General features: G+C 54.6%; 1 protein-coding gene across 1 annotated transcript in view; it reads right to left on the bottom strand.

Annotated features, from left to right (window-relative positions):
* The window catches only part of LOC114903860 (dual oxidase 1-like), a 38,721-nt gene extending 18,242 nt beyond the window's left edge, over positions 1 to 20,479 (bottom strand). The window contains 24 exon segments of the mRNA XM_029237115.1: positions 855 to 957; positions 2,164 to 2,329; positions 3,006 to 3,134; positions 3,285 to 3,440; positions 4,581 to 4,739; positions 4,988 to 5,220; positions 5,631 to 5,676; positions 5,678 to 5,785; positions 9,551 to 9,678; positions 11,137 to 11,180; positions 11,457 to 11,546; positions 12,337 to 12,374; positions 12,585 to 12,775; positions 12,998 to 13,100; positions 14,136 to 14,226; positions 15,648 to 15,744; positions 15,894 to 15,954; positions 16,335 to 16,501; positions 16,600 to 16,801; positions 16,961 to 17,233; positions 17,895 to 17,990; positions 17,992 to 18,071; positions 18,266 to 18,349; positions 20,422 to 20,479. Of these exon segments, the coding sequence (XP_029092948.1) occupies positions 2,207 to 2,329; positions 3,006 to 3,134; positions 3,285 to 3,440; positions 4,581 to 4,739; positions 4,988 to 5,220; positions 5,631 to 5,676; positions 5,678 to 5,785; positions 9,551 to 9,678; positions 11,137 to 11,180; positions 11,457 to 11,546; positions 12,337 to 12,374; positions 12,585 to 12,775; positions 12,998 to 13,100; positions 14,136 to 14,226; positions 15,648 to 15,744; positions 15,894 to 15,954; positions 16,335 to 16,501; positions 16,600 to 16,801; positions 16,961 to 17,233; positions 17,895 to 17,990; positions 17,992 to 18,071; positions 18,266 to 18,349; positions 20,422 to 20,479 (2,757 nt within the window). The 3' untranslated portion in view covers positions 855 to 957; positions 2,164 to 2,206.
* Positions 20,480 to 21,166: the final 687 nt, after the last annotated feature.

Genomic DNA, 21,166 nt, shown 5'->3' on the forward strand with positions numbered 1-21,166 from the left:
CCCCTCCCCTCCCCCCCCCCCCCCCCCCCCCCCCCCCCCCCCCCCCCCCCCCCCCCCCGGCTGACAGGGGAGGGAGTTGAGCGAGCACAGATTCTGTTTATAAATCAGCTCTGGAGCGGACACAGGCGGCTGTGAAAAGCACTTTCGAAGCATCAAGTTCCTTCCTTTAACGAGATGTCAAAACATCCCCCCTCGCCCCCGCCCCGGCTCGGGGCACCAGAGCCGGCCTGCCGCGCGGTGCCCCCTCCCCGCCGCCCCGACGAGCGCGGCTCCCAGAGAGCGCATCTAATTTCCTGCCAACAGCCATTTGTCTGGGAGGAGGGGAGCCACGGAGAGACAAAGAGGCAGCGCGCCAGGCGGGAGGGAGCGGGGCGCCCCCGCCACGCGGAAGCCGCGCGCCGGCGGAGGCGGGAAAGCTGGCGGGCCGACTGCGTTTCCTTTCCAGAGGAAGCGGGGGCCTGCCGCGCCTCCCGCGGCCCCGGGCCGATGGGTCCGACCCCGAGACCTGAAGCCGGCCAGCCCGGGCCCGGATCTCCCTCGTGGCTGTGGCGCCTGGCGGGGCCGTCCGCGCGCGCCCCCTGATGGCCGCGCCTCTACCGGAGGGGCCACACCGCCCGGCCCGCGGCCCTGGCGGCCCCCCAGCCCGCGCCCGCAGCTGGAACCCGCCGAGGCCTGGGGCCCAGTCCCTGGGGAATACCACCGGGCCGCCAGGCGGAGCTGCTGTCAAACCACTCCAGGTCCGCCCTCCCGCTCCCACAAGCAAGCTGAACAGAAGCTCCCAATGACCGATGACCCGCTGAACTAACACCCTCGGGACGGCTGCCCAGCCTGAGAGCCTCCTCCAGAACGGATACCTGCAACTCCCAAGCGTGGTGTGAAGCACGGGAATTTGGATTTTCTAATCCAGTGGCTAGTTTCTCGAAATCGAGGATATGTGATCTGACGAATGCAAGAATTCTGTGGGGACAGTGGAAAGGATCACTTGAAATTGAGTCCTGCTTCAAACATTCCATCACAGAGGTTGCCCTGTGCTTAAGTAGACTTGGAGGGCATTCAGTTATTTTGCAGATGAGAAAACAGAGGCCCAAAGAGGTTAGGTGATGTGCTCATCGGTCTCCTTGCTGTCATCTCACTACACGGAAGACTCATACAGGCACTCATACAGGTGCTCCACCCCCCCATGGCTCAGAGGACCAGGAGTAACTGAGGTCCTGGAGCAAGCCAGTGAACTCTGGCTCCCTGTAGACTCCTGCTGTGTCTTGCTACACTGCTCCCTTCTTTGTGCCTAGCTCACCGTCACCAGAAGCCCTCACACCTCCCTCTGCCCCTCCTGACCAGGCCTCAGGAGCCCCACACTAGCCGCCCTGAGAGGCCCTCTGTCAGGAAAGGTGCCCCTGAGCAGGGGAAGGGGTCTCTAGCTGGGGCGCTTGGCCTTGGAGGGGTTTCCTTAGTCAGTGGGTACAGGCAAGCTCAAAGAGAACGTGTGGACCAGCCTCGGTGAGCTGGCTGCGTGAGGACCCCACCCTGCAGCAGAATAAAGAAACCCTAAGGCAGGAAAGTGGCTTATTTATAAAAGGCTATTAGAGCAGGAAGAGGAGAGAAGAGCTGAGGAGCACTTAGGCCTGTTGGGGCAGGTTTTGACTACAGTACACGTTTAAAAAGTTGGCAGAAAAGATCAACTGTGCTGTTAGAATGGGGTGCTGAGGGGGTCCTGTAAATTGCTCTCTGTGGGTCTACCCTCTACCCTCTCTAAAGCATTTGCCAGCCCTTTTGACAGTGGGGAGCTCAGAGGAGGGGAGATTTGGGGGAAGGGGTTTTAGGATGCCAGCATCTGTGCTCCCACTTCATCCTTAGGCTCACAGTCCCCTAAACACACACACACACACACAATTTTTCTGCTCCAGTCTTTTGATTTTTTTTCTTATTTTGGAAGAAGAGGTGTCACTTTGCCCCAAAGCAATAATAGCTCTCCTACCTCCCAACCTCTAGTCCCCACACAGTGCCTTGCATTTCTCCAGGCTGAGACCTTCCAGGCCTTGGAGTCCCTGAACCCGCATGAGGTGACTAACCATGGCCACCTGGACCAAGGTTGGGAGGTGCGAATGGGGAGACGGCTGAGGGAGCCAGAAACAGGAAAGCTAGAGGTGAGGTATGGGGCCAAACCTCTGCTCAGCTGGGCAGTGGGCAGAGGCCCTGGGCAGGAGGCCTAGAAGTTCTCATGATGGTGGGAGAAACGAATCCCGTCCTGCCTGTTGATGAGCTGACAGGCCTTTTCCACATTCTTGGTCATGCCACGGGGGTCACAGCTAAACACCCCGATCTTCTGGACCTGTTGGAGGAAGAAGTGAAGGCTAGCTCAGTGTTCAGAGGGAGGGCTAGCTCCATGTTCATGTTAAAGACCAGCAAGAGTCCTTGGTGAGGACCATTCCGTGTTCCTGATGAAGGTTTGCTTCGTACCATGCATGGTGAGGGCTGCCTCAATGTTTATAAAACTAACTCAATTTTGGTAGACTTGCTCTCTGTGCGTCCAGCCTTTACCGTTTTCCAACGCATTTGCTAGCTTCAGGTGCAAGATCAGTGTTTCCAATAGGGGCCAGGTTAATCAATGTCCAAGTTGAGGACAGTTTAGTGTCTCATTGAGGGCTAGCCCAGTTTTTATGAGAGTGTGGCTAGCATAGTGTTCGTGGTGAAGGTTAGCTTGGTGTCCAGGGTGAGGGCTGGACAGCATTAGTGGTAAGGATAATTCTGAGTCTATGGTGAGGACCAGCCCAACCACCGAGCCTTTCCTTCTGGACAAGGCATCACGGCTTCAGAGGTGGCAAGTCCCTGCTGCCTGATTCCTCCCTTTGCCCCTCAGGGTGACCCACACCTCTCCCCTTCCATTCCATTACCCCACCAATATCCCTAGGGGTGGATTCTCCTTCCCTTATGGAGCAGGTTTGGGAGCTTTGCTCAGACCGCAAACAATAAAGGTGAAGAAAACCTGAATATGGGGTGGGACTGACCTTTGGGTGGACCTCCTGCAGAGAGTCGAAGAAGGGTTCGAAGGGGGGTCGGCCAAAGTGGGTGATGGAGCGCAAGCCCGTGAACAGACTCCGGTTCAGCACCTTCTGGAAGTGCCGCTCACAGATGTACTGGGGGAGGGAGTAGAGGAGGAAGGTCACAGCCAGGCAGAGCCAGGGTCAGCTCCTACTCCAGATGGCGGTCCACCCACCTGCCTTGGCCATCCTTACCCTCAACCCACATACCCACTGAGCTGCCCTGCCTGGCCGGCCCTGACGTACCAGCATGGTGGTCCTGAGGTCAAACTTCTCAGCCAGCTGGGTGATGTAGATGTGCACGGACACCAGGTCCTGGTGGTCATTCTCCTCCATCTCCCGGATGATGTCAGCCAGCCACTCAAACTGCCGCTGGGTCCGTGTCACCCAGATGAAGTAGATCTGGGGACAGGGCTACAGCTTGGGACCCAGCTCATCTCAGGCTCCCTACACCCCAGGAATCATCACACCAATAGAAGTCTTCTGGTCTCTAGCAGCTTGTGCCTCTCCCCAGATAGCCTGGGGAGGTGGAAATGTATGGGGCCACAGGGCCATGCTCTGAGGCAGAAGATGGCGTTGCCCCAGGGCACAGGGCAGTGGAAGTGAGCAATAGCCTGGGGCCATGAGAAAGGAGCCTGTCAAGTGAGCTGAAGGTCTTTTGGGGTGGGAAGCAGCTTTCTCTTGCCGAGCCTGACCTTCCACTCCCTCCAGTGGGCCCTGCTCAGGCTGCTAGGCTCCCAACCTACAGGCTGCCCAGAGGCAGAGGGTCCCGCTAAGGGGTATGTCACAGAACAGCCTCTGGAAAGACCCAGCTGGCTGCCTGGAGTGGATGGGCATGGGCTCAAAGAGAGACCAGGGGAATGGAAGCTGCCCGGGGGGGTACCCACCTCCAGCTTCTGATGGGGAGAAACGGGGCTGTGTGAGTTAAGAGGCAGAGACAGAGCTGGTACAGACAGGGGCAGGGGAGCTGTCTGTCACCCTCTGAGTGCTGACAGCATACAGGCCGGGCCTCTGCCCGCTGCATTCCTGTGGCCCTGACTCACCTGCCAGGCCCAGAGAGACAAGCAGGGGCCTGTCACCAGGGCCAGGGTGAGGCGAAGGGGCCTGGTGTGGAGGGGCCTCAGGGCCTGGGCTGTGCTCCTAGAGCCATCCGGGCCCGCCAGCCCTGCCTTGCTGCCTCCCCTCCTCTTCCTCTTGAGAGCAGAGCCAGTTTCACTTGTGCCCCACCCCAAGTATGCCCTTCCCTCTCCCGACCCGACCCGACAGTGCTTCAAGTGCTGGCTTCCTCTCCAACGCTGCCTGGAGGGACTCTCAGAAGCACATCCTACGTGGGGCACCTCCTAACTGAGGGAAGAGCCTGGAAGGCATCAGCAAAACAACTCTGTCCCTTAGGGTCCAGGAATACCCTGAGTCCCTTGGGGTCAGGCCAACTCAGCCTTTCCCAGACCAGGGAGGCCAAGGACAGAGGCAGGAGACAGGTTCAGATGGACACAGTGATAGGGAACAGGGGGCCAGGGACTGGTGGGAGGAGGGGACACTCACCTTCCTACAGAGCACTTGGCAGCTGACCAATGACGTGAAGACCAGGTCTTTGAGGATGGAGGCAAAGGGTGTGACCCCAATGCCCCCTCCCACCAGCACGGACACCTCAAACTTACGCCACTCCTGGCGGCCCTCTCCAAATGGTCCATCGAGGTACAGCTGCAGGGAGGGGAATGGGTTTGAGTTAAGTTCGGCTACCACCATAGTTCTAAAGCCAGAAATGGGAGGCAGGGAAATGCAGGTAGGTGTATGGAGTGGGGAGTAGTGGGGGGCTTGTAGCATCATCTGGAAGAATCAGTCTCTGGATAGGGGAAGGGAGGAACACAGTGGGGAGTCTGGGGCAGCAGGACCGAGGCCTGCTAAGGGACTGTGGGAGCATGTGGTGCGTCCGGCCTGGGTCTGGGCACCTTTGGATGTTGGGCACAGCTGTCACCCGTCGGGGGTGAGTAGATCTCCCTGAGGCGGGTGGTCCAGGGCCCTGCTGCCCGGATGTGCAGGCTAAGCGTGTCCTCGTGGGGCGCAGAAGTCAGGGTGAAGGGGTGGCACTCTGTGGTCCCCAGAGCCAGGCAGGCGATCCACACCCGCTGTCCTGACTTGTACTCAAAGCCTTGGAGCCGCTGGAACTCGAGGCGTGTCACTCCTGAGGAGGGGAGGTGGGTGGGAGGTGGCTGTCCTGAACCCAGCAACAATGTGACCCCTAGAGAGTTCCCCAACCTGCAGCCTCAGCTCTGCTTTTGGAATATGACAGAGGAGGCCTCCCACGATCAGAGGTCATTACTCCCCTCAGGCCACGTCTACCCTGAGCGGGTGCTGGGCAGCACTGGGGTTGGTGGTCAGCCTGGCCTGGGCTCCTCCTCTCTCTGTTGTGAGAGAGGCTCAGGTCCCCTGGCAAAGAGCTTCTCTTACCAGCTCCCTCATCCCTACCACCTCAAGGACCCTGCTAACTCCACTGAGCCAGGCCAGGAGATTTCAAGGTCCAGGCTCTGCCCCTGGCCTGTCAGCTTCCTCAGTACCACCAGCCTGCTCCCCTGACAGCCTCTATGTTGGTACCTGAAGGCAGCAGCTCCGCTTTCACCACACTGATCTCCACCTTCTTTCCGGCTCAGGCTCACCAGCTTGTCCCCCATATAGATAAGTACTGGGACCAGGAAGAAGATGTGGAAACGGGGCAGCTGGATCAGAGCGAAGCTGCCATGGATGATGAGCTGGATAGAGCAAAGAGTATAGCTGAGATCCAAGCCACACTCACAACAGGGTCTGACCCCTGCATCCTTTCCCAATTGGCCCATCCAATTCTCACCTCACCAGGTGCCATGTTCCTTCCAGGCTCCAAAACTTAACCTCTCCCAACCCATCCTCCAAAGCATTTATGTTAATGAGACTATTTGCATCTTCCTGACACCATCCTAGACCAAGCCACCTGCACTCATGCGGTAGCCTCCTACTTGGTCTTCCACTGGGCGCCCCACTGTGATCCATTCTCTCCAAGACAGCCAGTGTGACATTTTAAAGTTTGTTTTATCATGTCATTCCCAGCTCAAGAGGCCTTAGATGATTTCCCATTGCACCACAAGGCCTTGCAATGTTCTGGCCTCTACCTGCCAGCATTTCCCCCTCCCTGTTCTTCAAACACCGCAAGTCCTTTCTGCTTCAGGACTTTGCACCTGCTGCTCCCTCTGCTGGGAATGCCTTTCCCCTACTTCTTCCCATCCATCTCACTTTTCAGGTCTCAGCAGAAATGCCACCTCCTCAGGCCTTCACCCAGCCCTCTCTATCCCTTCTCCCTGTTAACTCCCTTCAGAGCATTGTCGTCATCCACGATACTTGTGTTCCTTCATCCATGGACATGTTTACTGTTGTTCTCCCCACTGGACTAGAGGAGTAGGGACTGTGTCCATTTCATTTGCCATGACACTCTCAGCTCCAATCAGTTTCTGCCTGGCATATGGTAGGTGCTCAGTAATTACTGAGTTAATGGAAGGAATTTCCCCAATTTACCCTGTCCCTTTGGAGACTAAGAACACCTAACCAGTCCTCCTTTTCCATGAAATAACTGACAGGTATTGTCCAGCTCCGGTCCTTTCCCCAACAAGCTGGTCTAATGTGGTCAGACACGACTTGCCCCCTTCTTCCCACTTGCTTGGTCCTGAGTATGGTCAGCCTGGCTCCCGCCTCCACATCTTCTCAGGACCTGCTCACAGAGGGCTCACAAGTGACCAAACCCCGAGGTCTCCCTTCAGACTGCATTCGCTCCCGTGCTTGGCAGCCTGTGGCCCTAGTGACCACCCCCGCCTTGCCACTTCTGCAACAGTGCTTTACTGGTTCTCCCTCTTTCCCTCTCAGGCTGTTTACTTTCTACCTCCTGCACTGGCTCTGCTCCTTCTCCCACCCCCAGTCCTGTGTGTTGCCCAAACCTGATTTCCTCACCCTCTGCTCTTCTCTTTCTATGATCTCCCACCTGGCGCAGCCTCTCAGCTGAGCCACAGCCCTTCAGCTGCAGCTGCAGCCTGCACGGGTCCGCCATGTCCTGCCACCACCTACTGCCCTGTTGGCCACTCATAGCCAGGCCCATCTCCCCTGTGCCCCGAATATTCTACCATCATTCCCACCTGTGCACCACTGTTCGTGCCTTTCTTCTTCTTCTTCTTTTTTTTTTTTTTTGGCCCAACCAGGGATTGAACCTCGACCCTCGGCAGTGAAAGCACAGAGTCCTAACCACTGGACCTCCAGGGAAGTCCCTCATGCCCTTCTTTCCGCCTGGAATGCTCTTCAGTTTCCACTCTGCCCTGTCAAACCTTAGCTTATCTCTCCTTAAGCTTAGCACAAGTTCCACCTTCTCCCCGAAGTCTTCTCTAACCAGTTTGGCCCAAACGAAACTCCCTTCAATGAGCTCTTCTAACTGACTGACTGGAACACTCAGCTCAGCAATTAATCCTGTATTATCTGTTCATTTTGATCATTTCACATGCATGGCACTTATCTCTGCAGCAAATCCTCAGTTCCTGAGGGCAGAGCTTAGAGTCTCCCCCTCCTCTGCTGGGCCTAGCACAGAGCAAGTATATACTAGACCCTCAACACATAACAGTTAAAGTGAACTCTGGTTCCTCATTCAGCTCTCCATTCCTCCAGCTGAGTGTTACCCAATTCTTGAAACTTTCCCCACAGAGCTAACTCAAACCTCCTTGGGCTCTTCTCTCAATTGGCTCCAGTTTTCCCAGGTTCCTCTTTCATTAAGGAGCCCACGCCCACCCCCAAGGCTTTCTGAGAATCCAACCAGGCTGAGAACAATGTCAAGGTGACTTCATACTCCTTTGTTTATACACCTTGCTTGGTGTTGGCTCTACCTTTAAACCACAAAGCTGCTGCAGGGTCATGGTTGACTGAGGAGCCTGGGGAACAGCCTGCCAGCTCAGTTTCTGCTGTGCTAACTCCACCCTCTACAGCCTGGATCAGGAGCCTGGACACCCTTCCCCACGGTCTGCGCCACACTGGGGTCGTTTACTTGTAACTTCTCTTTCTGCCAGAAGTCAAGTGGCCATACCTGAGATAAACAGGAAGGCAGCAGGTGCTTTGGCTCTGATCTCCCCCCAGATGAGATGCTCCCAAGCTGCAGGGGCTAGGACTTCCCAGCAGAGTGGCCTGCACCTTTCTGAGCTGCTAACTTCCCTTCTGGATCCCCCAGTGATCCCCACAACCGGGGATAAATCAGAAACCGGTCTTGGTCTCAGGGTACCAGGCTGGCCACTCTTCTGGGTCTCCCATCTAGTTCAAAAAAGCTGCTTTATCACCAGAAACAAGACCATCATTTCCACCCCTAACAGAAACAGTAACCCAGATGCTAGGGCTCTACCCATTATCAGGAACGTTGGGAGGGAGGCATAAATTAGCCACAGTTTCCAGAGAAACTAACGTCATCAGTTCTAGGAAACGTCCTAAGCCCAGGCTGGATAGTCATCTTCAGAAGCGTGAAGTGCTGAGCCTCAAGCAGGTTGGAAGCAGACCCTCCTACCTACCAGTGAAGACAGACTGCACCCCAGCACCAGCCTGACCCAGGCAATGATGGCCTTTCTCCCTTGTCTCAGGACAAAGGAGACCCCTGTGTGCAGTTCTGCCTGGAGCCAGGTGACAGGGCAGCCATCTGGGCTCTGCACTTCTTGAATGCTGGCAGCCAAGCTATCATCAATGGGGACATCAGAGCTTTGGGACTTGGTTTAACTCCTCAGCAAGGCCCTCAGGGTGCCCTTCGGGGAAATGCCTGTGTCTGTGAGAAAGGCAGGCCAAGTAGAGCCATGACATAGGGGCACAGATCAGAGTCATCTCTGGAAATAGCCAGCTGAAGCAGCTGAGGACAAAGCCAGGGAAAGGTGAAAAGGGAACAGGAGAGAAGAAGGGAGGGAATGTGAAGGAACGAAGGCAGGGGCCCAGGTTAAGAAGGAAAGGGGAGAGGTGGAGTCTTAAAAATCCATTTTATCAACAGTCCAATGAAGACATTTTGAGCAAGTTCATTAACTTTACAGGTGGCATTTAGCTAGCTGGATGGATGTAGCTAACACCCCAGAAAACAGGATCAGAACAAAAGTGGCAGAACCTATTTAAGGTAAGTTTCTCTTTAAGAAGGTGACGCTCCCTTGAATGCAGACAGTCCACCCAAGAGCCCAAACCACCACCCAAAGGTAGGGAAAGACTGACTGGGCAGAAGTGATGTGGGGTGTCTGGAAGGAATGCAGATCAGCCAGGTAAGGCTGCTACTACAAATCCCATGCCAGGGAGTCAGTCTTCCAAGTGCCGCATATTGGGTCAGCCTACCTGAGAGCCCCATACTATATAATCTCCACCTTTTGAGAGAGATACGGAGAAGAGGATACTTGAAATAACTAAGGGGATGGAGAACTGATGTCTCAGGCATCACTGCCTCCCTGGGAACATCTGCCCAGACTCCGCTGGCCTGGTTCACAGCCAAAAGCCCTCACCAGCACGTAGAGCAGGATGTAGAGGTGGTGGGTCAGCCAGAAGCCCTGGAAGCCGCGGCGCTGGAAGTGGTGGGAGGCGAAGACGTACATGACGGCGAGAACCAGGAGCAGCATGACCCCCGTGAAACCTGCAAATGAACATGGGGTGAAGGGCAGAGGCGCAGGGCCTCACAGAGGGGGCTGTTCTGAGGCTGCCAGGGTCCCCTCTCCACTCCACAGCTCCAGGCAGGGGGCGGAAAGCCCAGCATCCTTCCCTCTTCCTCTCTCCGACACCACTGATCACAGGTACCTTTCATCTCAACAGATCCTACTTGTCCTTTGTGGACCTTGTCATGATTGTTATTTTTCAAGCACCTGTATCATTACTTATTTTACGTCTGTCACTTTCTTGACTCTCAGGTCCACAAGAACAGGGACCAGGCTAGGCTAGTTCACCACTGCACCTGAGTGCCTAGTGCAGGGCCTGGCACACCATGGGCCTTATGGACATGTGTGCTGAATGAATGAATGTACAGGGCAGCTGCTCTGAGCCCTCTGGGTGGAACTCTGGACATTGTAGGCCCTGCCGTCAGGGAGTCAAGGCTTGGCCAGCATTCCAGCTGCACTCTGCCTGGCAGCCACAGCACCAAGCATGAGCACTGGCCCTGTTAGTGAGCGAGTGGGACCACACTGTCGCTGCTCATCACCAGAGCCCCCATGGATCTGGCCCAGACCTGGTGGGAGATCCCTCCTCTCAAAGGGGATCCCAGGCTAGGGGTGCACAGGAGGGCAATACTGGAGCCATTCCAGATAACGGCCCCTCAAGTGATCAAGGAGGAGAGAGGCAGAAGTGAAGAAGATTAGAGCCCTGTAGTGTGGAAAAGCAGAGGTTAAGAAGGGATCTAGCCAAACCCTGTAAAGTCCTGAATGGAGAGAAGGGCATAAACGCGGCCTGATCCAGTAAACCCCAGTGTGCAGGAGTTAGCAAGCACTCTCTGAAGTTCAAAGCCGATCGTTTTAGGATTTAAAGAAAAATAAAAAACAACACGCTGTGTTTCACAGAAAGGACTGTAGAAAACGTGTTACCCCAAGGAGGGAACAGAGTGAAAATATAAATAGCTTCAAGAAGCATTTGAATATATTCACAGCTAATAGCTCTAAAATGGGTGATGATGGGGAGTTAGGAATATGCCCCTAAACAGCTCTTGTCAAGACAGACTACAGAATGGAGGGGGAGAGGGGGAGGGGGTGTCCACCAGGCTCCACAAAGAGCCTGGTCCCTCCCCCATGCAGCTGGGGCATAGCATTCCTCAAAGTCACTGTCATGGTAGGTGTGTGTGTCGGGGGTGGAGGGGTGCACTCCCATTCCTCAGAGGGAGGGACTAGCTCAGAACTGGGGCAGAAGCCCAGCTAAGCTCCTGAGAGAAGGCCTGGAATACAGAGTCTCCTACTGCCCAGGAGAGCGCTCGGGGCAAGGGCAGAGCCTGGCTCACCGTGAAGGCTATGAGGGCTGAGTGAGAGCGACTGGGCTGCCTGTGGCAGATAGAACCCAGAGCCTGGAACTCAGAGCCAGGCCCAGAAATTCACGGAGCAGAGAGGGCTCTCACCTGGCATGGTCTGGAAGAACCACCAGTAACACTTCTGGGGGGAACTCGGACCTGAGGGTTAGGGAAAGCAAGGACAGATCCTGTGAGGAGATGTCCGGGACCTCCAGAAAGGATCCTCCAGAGGAAGCGCCCCACACCAATCACCAGTCTCCCTTTCTGTGACTTGGGATTGGGGACTCAGGCTGGTCATTGCCCTGTAACTTGGAGGGTGACACACTCCTCTGAACCAAGAGAATTTCTGCAAAGAATTCCACCCCCGAGCCAGGCCACACACACGCACACGCGCGCACACACACACACACACACACACACTCACTCACCCGTTGTCATGGAAGAGACCAGGTAAGAGGCAGGAAAGGATGCTGAGCGGGCTGATGGAGAAGAGGTAGACATTCACCACACGGCCTGCACTGTGTTAAGGCTAAGGAAGACCAGACAGGGTGGGGTTGAGCCTGGGGCCAGCCCACTGGGGGTGCTCAACCCATTCAGCCCAAGCTCTAGGACTCCAGCCAGCCAGAGTTGGGGGCCTGAAAAAGGACCCTAGGGATCTGGACTTCTATTCTTTAATAAACCTCCTGTTCCTCCCCTGCCCCATATACACACCATCCATGAAAATAGCCATATGCGTCTGAAATTATACCATTAGAAGTTCATTCCTTTGGTTTCTCTCATAGAATTACGTGTTTTTGTTTGTTTGGCTCACCAAGAGGCTTGTGGGATCTTAGTTCCCCGACTAGGGATAGAACCCGGGGCCCTGGCAGTGAGAGCATCCAGTCCTAACCACTGGACCACCAGGGAAGTCCAAAGTTAAAGATTTGCTACCTTTGGCATAGCTGGTGATTCCTATCTACCTACTGATTTTATAAAAGGTTACAAGTCTCATGTACATATCACTTCTTTATAGCCTTTCAATTCTCCACTTTCCAACAATGTTATAAAATAGCAAGGGCAAACGCAATAAAATAGGCACCCACGTGTAGAAACAATGCTGTGCCAAGATGTTAAGGCAGCCAAGACTGGTCTGTTGGCTGGCAGGCAATGCCATTTGTCCAGCCGGTAGCTCAGGGTATGACAGAGGACTCCTCAAAAGCAGCTCGAATATTGGTGCATGAAAGTATAGCTTGTTCCTGAGTCAAGGACCTTCTAAACCCATTTAGGGAGTTGTTGGGAAGAGTACATGAGATGAACCCTATTAAGTGCCTGGCATGCAACAAATGCTCAATAAACATTCGCTGGATCTGCACAGTCACAGAGTCTAAAGCCTAATCCTGCTGGTCTGGTAACCTCCATCCTGGTGTGTGATACTGGGAAAAGCGACCTGTGTGAGCCCTGCCCCTCTCACCAGGTGCCTGTCTCTGATGCATGTGTTTCGCCGCCCATCTTCCGTGTCTCAAGCCAGTGTGCCCTGGACCTCCCACCCTGCCCTCTGGGTCCTGACCCCTCCTCACAGTGCCATCACTCCGGAAGAGTGCAGGGTTGACGTCCTGCCATCTGGTAACTGGAGGCAGGCCCAGTGTTGCCCTGGCCTTTGTGTAAGAGGGCAGGCCCAGATCCCGGCCTGGCTGCAGGCAACTGGCCAGGTGGTCTGTGTGGAAAAACTTCAGTGGCCCAGGCAAGAAATCGGGATGAGATACCAAGTCTGAGGGAGCTCCTCTAGCCCATGCCCCAGGCTCCAATCAGCCCCAGGGGGACCTGAGCCATACAGAGGGAGCCATGGTCAGTAGGTCAGAAGCTCTCCTAGCAGCGAGAGAGTGCAGGCTCCCAGCCCTGGGCACCCCTCCCTGCCCAACTCTGGAGCTCCAGCTGAACTTCTTCCCAGGGGCCAGGCATACACAGCCTGCAGGGACAGCCTCAGCCTCACCTCGTGCATCCTCAACCACCACATGGTCCTCTCACTCAGCGATCTGGGAGGCCATGCCCAGCAGCAGCGAGTCCACATCTTCAGCTCTTTGTACGTTTGGGTGCTTTTGGGGTGGGGAGAAGAGAGGGGCATGGCTAATGAGGCCAGCGGTTGGGCAGCCAGGCTCCCTCAACCCCACAGTTCATGTCCTGGGCCCACCCAGTCCTGCTATTTGCTCCCAAACTGTGGGGCCATTGCTTCTCTACAGGTTGATTCCCCACTCAGGGTGTGCAATGTCCCCATCCAAAGCTCATGCTGCTAGGACACAGGTCTCCACAAGCACAAGGAACCGAAAACTTTGCTTCTACTTTAGGAAACTCGACGGTATGGCTGACAAAGGCACTAGATCTAGGTCTTGGTCCTTGCTCGGTTAGTAACCAGCTGTGTGACAGGACCTCTCTGAACTCAGTGTCCTGCCCTTAATAAAAAGGGCCTTAGGGATTAATAAAATAAATAAAATAATAAACAGGTATTAGCAGGACACTGAGGTCTCTTTCAGCTCAGCTCCATGACTCTGATTCTATGCTTGCCTCTTCCCTCTTTCCTCCCACCGCCTTCCCCCTTTATGAACACTCTACACAAAGTATCTGATTTTGCTTTAAATTAATGGTCAATGGTCTTTACCCATACTGGCCTGGACAGATGATGCCTGGTAATCTCTCAGAATTCCTTTCTCCACCTTGCCCTCCCCACATGTTCACGTTCACACACTGCCCTGGTGTGTCTAACTGGGAAGTTTCCTTGGGGGCTGGGATGGCTGGGGTACTCCATTGCCTACAGGGGACCCAGAGTTGTCAAGGGAGAAGGAAAACCTAGAAGGAAGTGATAGATGTAGAGCCACATCTGCACAGGCCCCTGCTGTGCCTCACACAGCCCTGAGGTGGGCATGGAGGACTGACGTTTGATGGTGTATAGCTACCTGGTCATCTCAGACAGTTGGTAGGGGAGATGGCTGGGGTGCCCCAGGCTGCTTCCTCTACCCCAGCCCATCCCAGCTGGCTGCCTCAGTCCTACTGCCCCCCTTCACCACACACCCTCAGACACAAACACACACACACCACAACACACACACACCCACATATGTGCCCCCAGCCCTGACCTCTCGGCTCCAGTAGCTATTGCAGACCCAGAGAGCTCTGGAGACACTTGAGTTCCTATTGATGACCCCCTGGGAGTGGCAGCTGGCATTTCTGAAATGCAAGGAGCAGGTCAGTGGTAACCGAGGCTATGAAGCCCCAATGTCAGGCATCAGCTCTGGTGTCCAAGGCTAGAGCCAAGGGTCCAGGCTATTGCTTCCTTGAGGTGGTGTGTGGTCAGGGTAGGTCCTAAACAACCTGAATTTTTGGAAGCAATAAAAAATAAAAATAAAGAAAACATCAGACCAAACGTCTAAAAGTGTATCCCTTATTTCACCATGTTTCATTCTCTCTCTCTTCTTCTCTCTCTCAATAGAGAAAGAGACAGAGACAGATAAACTGTCAACTGAAAGAAAAAATGCACAACATAAGAGTTGTGAGTTTCAATTTTATTCAGGAAACTTACTGAGGACAATCGGCCAGGAAACAGCCTCTTAGTAGCTCTGAGGGGACTGCTCCAAAGAGGGAGGGGGAGAACCCAGTACGTATAGGATTTGGGCTAGGGAATGGGTGCAGTCAAACATACATTTCTGTAAAAGGTTACTGCTAGTCACAAGGATCAGATACCTCAGTAAATGGTTTTTGTGTTTTTCTGTGTATGGGAAGGTGTAACAATCTGGGTCCATTAAAATTTTTTCCTGAGATATCTCTAACTATCTAAGGGGTTTGTTTTCCCAAAGCACTGAGTGTCTTATCCTGTTTTTTGTCCCGAATTCCTTTTCAGGGTGTACTGTTAGAAGGCGACTGCAGTGGCTAATGACCTGATCCTTGTAGAGCTGGATGGTGGGCAACATTCTTTATATACCTTTTTATATATGTAAATTAAAACATTTTAAAAAGGATTATTAATCGTTCTTTTGAAATTACTTGTCTATGGATAACTCAATTACTACGATTTCTTGGCCATCATAAGCCATATCCAGAAATTGGTCCAGAGTAAAAATAATCTAATCCATGAACTGTTTTAACTTATAACGCAATTGTAAAAAAAATAGACTGCATGCTTTATTTTATATACTTTTAATTTAATATGTATATTTTTAAGTTTATTTTTCATTATTTTGGAGTCAATACTTTTCTTCAGCTCTCACACATTTTTATTGTAATTCCCTCCAAAGGCTTATAAGCCCCACTTCCTGTCCTTATAGCTAAAAATATCCCCAGTGTAGTGTCAACACCTGAGGTTCAGACCTGCGGGCTTTGTGACTCACACTCTGAACCTCAATTAGCCCGTCTTTAATTGGAGGATTAATATCTAAACCAGCTGCAGAAAAGTGGACATTAAGGTGCTCAAAAACCACAATGATGTATCTTTTTAAACAACTGTTGTTGTTCTTTCCCTCCATATTCACTGTTCCCTGGGGAATGGGCACAATTCTGATTGATAAGCCTGTCCTGAGGCCTCCTGAGGCAGATTTTTCTCAATATACACCTCCACCCCTCCAAACACACAAACATCTGAGCCCCTCCCTCACCTCATGTAGACGCCAGGGGGCACCATGGTGGAGAAGAACTGCTCAGAGGCCGCCAGGAACTCCGGAGAGATGCTGGGGTCCAGGAAAGGGCGGTACCCTGTCCACAGGGGTAAGAAGAGAAATAGGCTCTTTACCCTCACACACTCTCGTCACACGAACCCACCTGTCTTCTTTGTCCTATGGATCCTGACCCCCTCCCCCTCCCCAAACCCCCCCTCAGCCCAGGTGTTCCCCAAACTCCCTCACCTGTGTAATTCGGCGGTGCTTGCTGCAGGAAGCTGGGCAGCCACTCATACATCGCGATGTTCTGAGGGTCAAGAGAGGGGGAAATGGGAGGCCAGCGCTGGAGCAGCCAGGCCAGGAAGGATCTGAGCTCAAGGAAGGCTTAGGTGTGAGACGAGGACCAGGCAGGGGCAGTCACGGGAGAGACACTCAAACAGGAGAGGGGCGGAGGTTCCCGTTGCCCACGAGGAACGAGGGCGGGGGGAGGGGCAGCTAAATAACAATCACGAGAAAACCTCTGGTATAACTAGCGCTTTGCCTCCTTATCACTCTCAGGGGCTTTCCCTAGACGGTAGCTGTCTGGGGAGGGGTGTTTCTGGGTGGGCTTGTCCAAGGATGGAGGGCTCTGCGGGGCAGCGGAGTCTCCCGGGGACAAGCACGTGGGGGCAGGGCCGCGCGACCGACCTGGTAGGTGGCGATGACCCTCTTGCGCGCGTGCTGGAACAGCTCCTCGTCCCCCCAGAGCGGGTGCTGGCGGGCCAGCCTCTGCGCCCACAGGTTGTGGTAGCGGAACCAGAGCAGGCCCAGCGCCTGCAGGAAGGGCTCGCGGTTCCCTCGCTCCGCCCCGAAGGCTGCCCGCGCGGTGGGGACACAGGCGAGGAGTTGAGCGCGGGTGGGCTCGAGGGGGGCGCACCTCGCCGGCCCCCCGCCCGCGCCCCCGCCGCCTCACCGTACAGCCCCCGTGACCCGCGCCGTCCCGTGGCGGGGTCGGGCGCAGTCCACATGCGCAGCGGGTCCTGCGCGTTCCGGGGGAAGGCGGGGTCGGGCCCCGACGCCAGCTGCCCCCCGGAGAAGCTGCGCAGCTCGTCGCTCCAGGAGTGCGAGGAGCCATAGATGGCGCTGCCGTCCAGCCAGCCCGTCGCCTCGTTGGTCTGTGGGGACAGCGGGAGGCTGAGCCGGGGGTCGGGTGGCCGAGGCGGCTCAGGGCGGGCGAGGGCCGGGCGGTCGTTGCGGGTGGTGGGAGCCTCTCCCCAGCTGCCTCAGGTCCCGCCCCACCCAACCCCACCCCCCCAGCCGCCTGCCCCGCCCACCAGGTCCCGGGGGTTGCTGGGGCTCTGTCCGGTCTCGGGGTCCCAGCGGCTCCTCTGGAAGGGCAGCACCACGTCCCCGCTCTGGTCGCGATCGAACACGGGGTCTCCGGGTGGGATGTGGATGCTGAGGAACTCGGCCGGGCAGCCAGGCTTTTCCACGCTCACCAGGTCCGAGAGCACGTGGTAGCCCGCCCGCAATGGGGGAAGGCGTGGGAGGGCCAGCTGAGAGCCAATGAGCAGTCCATCTAGACCCCCCGCCCGCTTCCCCTGAAGCTTCAAAAGACTCAGAAGCCATTATGGTCAAGTGTAAGCCTTGACCTCCCCACCCCTTCCCAAGCCTGCATCCAAACTGTTTTCGTTGTAAGTTTGGTCTTCTCCTTGGTAACTGGGAGGTGCCCAGTGAATGTGCCTAAGCAGTAGGGCTGGCAGCACCGGCTCCAAAATGCAGCTGGGAGCAGCCTGCCCAAAGGGCCTGCCAGACTCAGTGGGACACTGGACGCTGGATAGCAAGTGTGGGCACCATGGATGGCCAGCAGGAGCTGAGCATTCCTGCTGGGAGCCAACAACCCACAGTCACTGCAGTCAGGCCCACCTGGCACCCCCATTTTGCTGGCCCACCCCCCAGCCCTCTTACCAGAATCAGAACCCTGCCCTGAACCTGTCCTAGGAGCCACAGGGCCAGAGCGAGAACAGAGTCCCCCCAAGAGTACCTACCAGATTATTTCCATGCTCCTCTAACCCCACTCCCATCAACAACTCAAGGTGACGCAGATTTATGCCTCCCCCAAGCAGACGTTCTCCCCCTGCTCCGACCCCTACCCCACCCCATTGCCTCCTCTTCCATCTCTCACCCCTTCTCTCAGACCCTCCATCACTCTCTCCCTTCATTCCCTGACTTCCCGCCTCAGACACAGAGGTGTCCAGCTGACCCCACTGGCTTCCCTTCCCCAGAGGTTGAGGCTCTCGTGGAAGAACACTCCCAGCACTGCCCTGCGGGGCCCATCATGGCTGTGTTGCTAAGTGCCCGGGGGGTTGGGCAAATGAGGCTCTCGGAAGGGCTGGTACACACCAACTGCATAGCTGGCTGGGATGAGGCGCTGCAGCCGAGAGCCTAGAGTAGGAGGGGTAGGGGCAAGGATGAATCCTCAGCGGGCTCCCTGACCTCTCTGCCAGGCTCCTTTCCACACCACAGATCCTAAAACCTTAGGAATGGGTGAGCCTTTGCTGGTACCTGCCAGCCCTTGCCCCTTAGCGGTGGCTACCTCCCTGACCCTGGGGCTCCATCTCCATTTGGCTCTCACCTACCTTTGCTGCCCCATCTGTGCTCCATGAGGTTGTTGTACCACCCATCAAATCGCTGCACCTCCCATGAAATGGGGTTCTGAGCTCCTGTGTGAGAACAGAGGGAAGGGGCAGCTGAGCAAATCAGTGCATGAGAGGACAGGCCAGCAGCAGAAAGTGGATACCCAGCACAGTGCAGGAGGTAGGGTATGGAGGGAGTTTACCCAGGGTATGTCCAAACTCAAGCCCAGTCTTTAAGCTGCTCACTGGACAACTATGGCAGGGAGCACTAAAGTGGTGTAGCCAGTGTGTGCTGATAAATGGCCTCAGAGAGGAAGAGGAGGGTGAAAGAGAACAGTGGCGGCGGCGCAAGGGATGTAGGAGCCTTCTACTGCTGTCACACCCCAACTCCCTGGGGGACAGGACAGAAACGGTTCCCAGCCCTAAAACATCATACAGTGCAAGAGTCAGCCACTCTTCCACCCAGTGAAGGACATGTCATTCTGTGACTCACCCCTGGGCAGGGGAACTATGGAGAGGGGCTTGGCTCTCTCTCATTGAGCCGCTCTCAGAGCAAGGGTATGGGCCATGGGGCTGTGGCTTTGGGGCCTATTGCTACCCCTATCTTTCCCCCAGTTTCTTGGGTGAGATCAGGGACTGACTGGTCATGTGGATAACCTTGCTGCCTCCTCTTCTGGGGCATCATGTTCCCCATATGATTCCTCTATTGACCCTATTTTATTCTCCAAAAACTAGGGTCTAGGAGGAAGCACTCAGCTGTTGAGGAAAGAACTCAGGCAGTGGGGGCAGAAGAAAGGGTCTAGAATCAGTAGTGGAGCAAGGATCCTTCTGGTCAGTAGATCAGATGACCAGCCAGAGTCCTTTCCCCAAACTAGGAGGCTACAGGGCTTAGGCTCCCTGTCTGCTCACCTCAGAGAACAGAGAAAAGAAAAGGACTCTCATCAGCCAGAGAGAGACCCATTCCTCCGGTTGTCTCTCCACTCAGACCAAGGACAGGATCTCAGAGCTACTTTCCTGCCCCATGCCCTGGGAGCACGCACGTCAGCACACATCATACATACACTCGCCAGGGGGTCTGAGAGGGTAGATGACTCAGGCCCTGATGTTTGAGCAAAGAACTCAACTAAGGATCCAGGACATGGGGCAGGAACTAGGGCAGCCACATACATGTGGTCTCCAAAATAAGATGAACCGGTGGCAGAACAAGGAGGCCGCCTCTTGGGTAGGGTATGGGGGAGAATACCTCTGGGAATAAGAGGCAAGAGCTGGGGAAAAAAAGGAAAATCCACGGCCAAGGCAAGGAGAGGACTGGGAGGAAAGGGAACGTGAGCAGCTTTGGCAAGGGAGAAACTGCACGGGCTGCCTCACCATGCTGTCGCCTCCAGCCAAGACCAATCACGCCACAGATTCTCTCTGCTTTCTCCTGGTGCATCCCCCACCCCTGATGATCAGAGACTTGCTCTTTTAACCTAATTTGTGGCACCTTAAGCTCACTTTTCTCCTCAGAGACCCAGACTACAGAGAATGGCCTCAGATTCTAATAAGAGGCTGTCCAAAGCTGAAGTAACAAATGCTATGGATATATATATTTTTTTAATTTTTATTTTTTTGCCATGCCATCAGTTCCCCGACCAGGGATTGAATTCAGGCCACGGCAGTGAAAGCCCAGAATTCTAACCACTAGGCCACCAGGAAACTCCCGGATCTTATTGATTTTTGTTTTTGTTTTTATCATATTGTGTTAAAACACTGGCGACTTCCCTTTAGCTTTGGGTCCAGTCCGATACCAAGATCCTTTATTGTTTTGTGTGTCTAATCAGTCTTTTCCTCTGTGGGGTGTCAGGGGTCCTTACTGTGTGAAGAAAGAGAGAAGACAGAAGAGATAGAAAGGGCCCCCAGTTTGTAAGGAATAAAACAGGAAGTGCTGACACAGCAGATGAAGGCTCCCTAATTCTGTGTATTTGGGGAAATTTTTCATTCCATTATCCATTCATCTAGTCAAGAAGCTTGAAATGAGCACCTACCATGTGCAGCGTGCTGGGTTAGCTAGGGACTAGGGATACAGAGGTGAATATGACACAGCTTCTGTCCTTGGAGGACCCCAGAGGATGCTGGGTTCCTCTGCTCCTAGCTGTGCTTCTTCTCCAATTTGTACTCACCCATGGGCACCCATGGCCCAACCAGGAGTGTCCATGTCAGAGCCAAGTGGAAGCCCATGATGAACATGTTAATAGGGCTCAGTTGTTAGAACACCCTAAAATGGAGACCCTAGAAAAAAGACAAAGGACAGAGAGAATGAGCTCCAGCAGTTCAGGAGAGTCAGGGCCTCTTGAGGCCCCTATGAATCAAGGCCTGGGACTGGGCCAAGACCAGAGTGTGTAGCAAATGGCAGGAGACTGACTCTCTCCCAAGAATCTTTCATTCACTCAACAAACACTTGATAAGCACCCACTACATAGCGGGCACTGACTTGGGCACTGGAGATTAAGTGATAAACAAAGCAGACAGAAATCTCTGCTTTCCTAGACTTTACTTTCTCAGATTAATTGGAAACCTTGCTTTGACTCAGCTTCCTGCCGTGTGTGTGTGTGAGTGTGTGTGTGTGTGTGTGTGTGTGTGTGTTCCTTGGACAGAGTCTTGCTTGGGGGCCAGAACACTGGGTTGAGGCCAGGATACTGTGCGGCTGACAGTCCACTAGTGTGATCTTAGGCAGGTCACTTATCTGCTCTGGACCTTGGTTTCCTCTTCTGGCTATGGGAGTACACATGCCTGAACTGTCTACCTCCTAGCCTGGTTGCCAGAATCAAATGTGAGAATGAGGTTGAATTCCAAGCAAGAAAAGTGACAGATGTTATGTAAATGTGATATAGAGAGGGTAGGCTGGAGCTTGGCTTCTCTGGGCAG

The sequence above is a fragment of the Monodon monoceros genome, unplaced genomic scaffold (genome assembly GCF_005190385.1).
Source record: "Monodon monoceros isolate NGI ecotype Baffin Bay Population unplaced genomic scaffold, NGI_Narwhal_1 Super_Scaffold_21, whole genome shotgun sequence".
NCBI lineage: Eukaryota > Metazoa > Chordata > Mammalia > Artiodactyla > Monodontidae > Monodon > Monodon monoceros.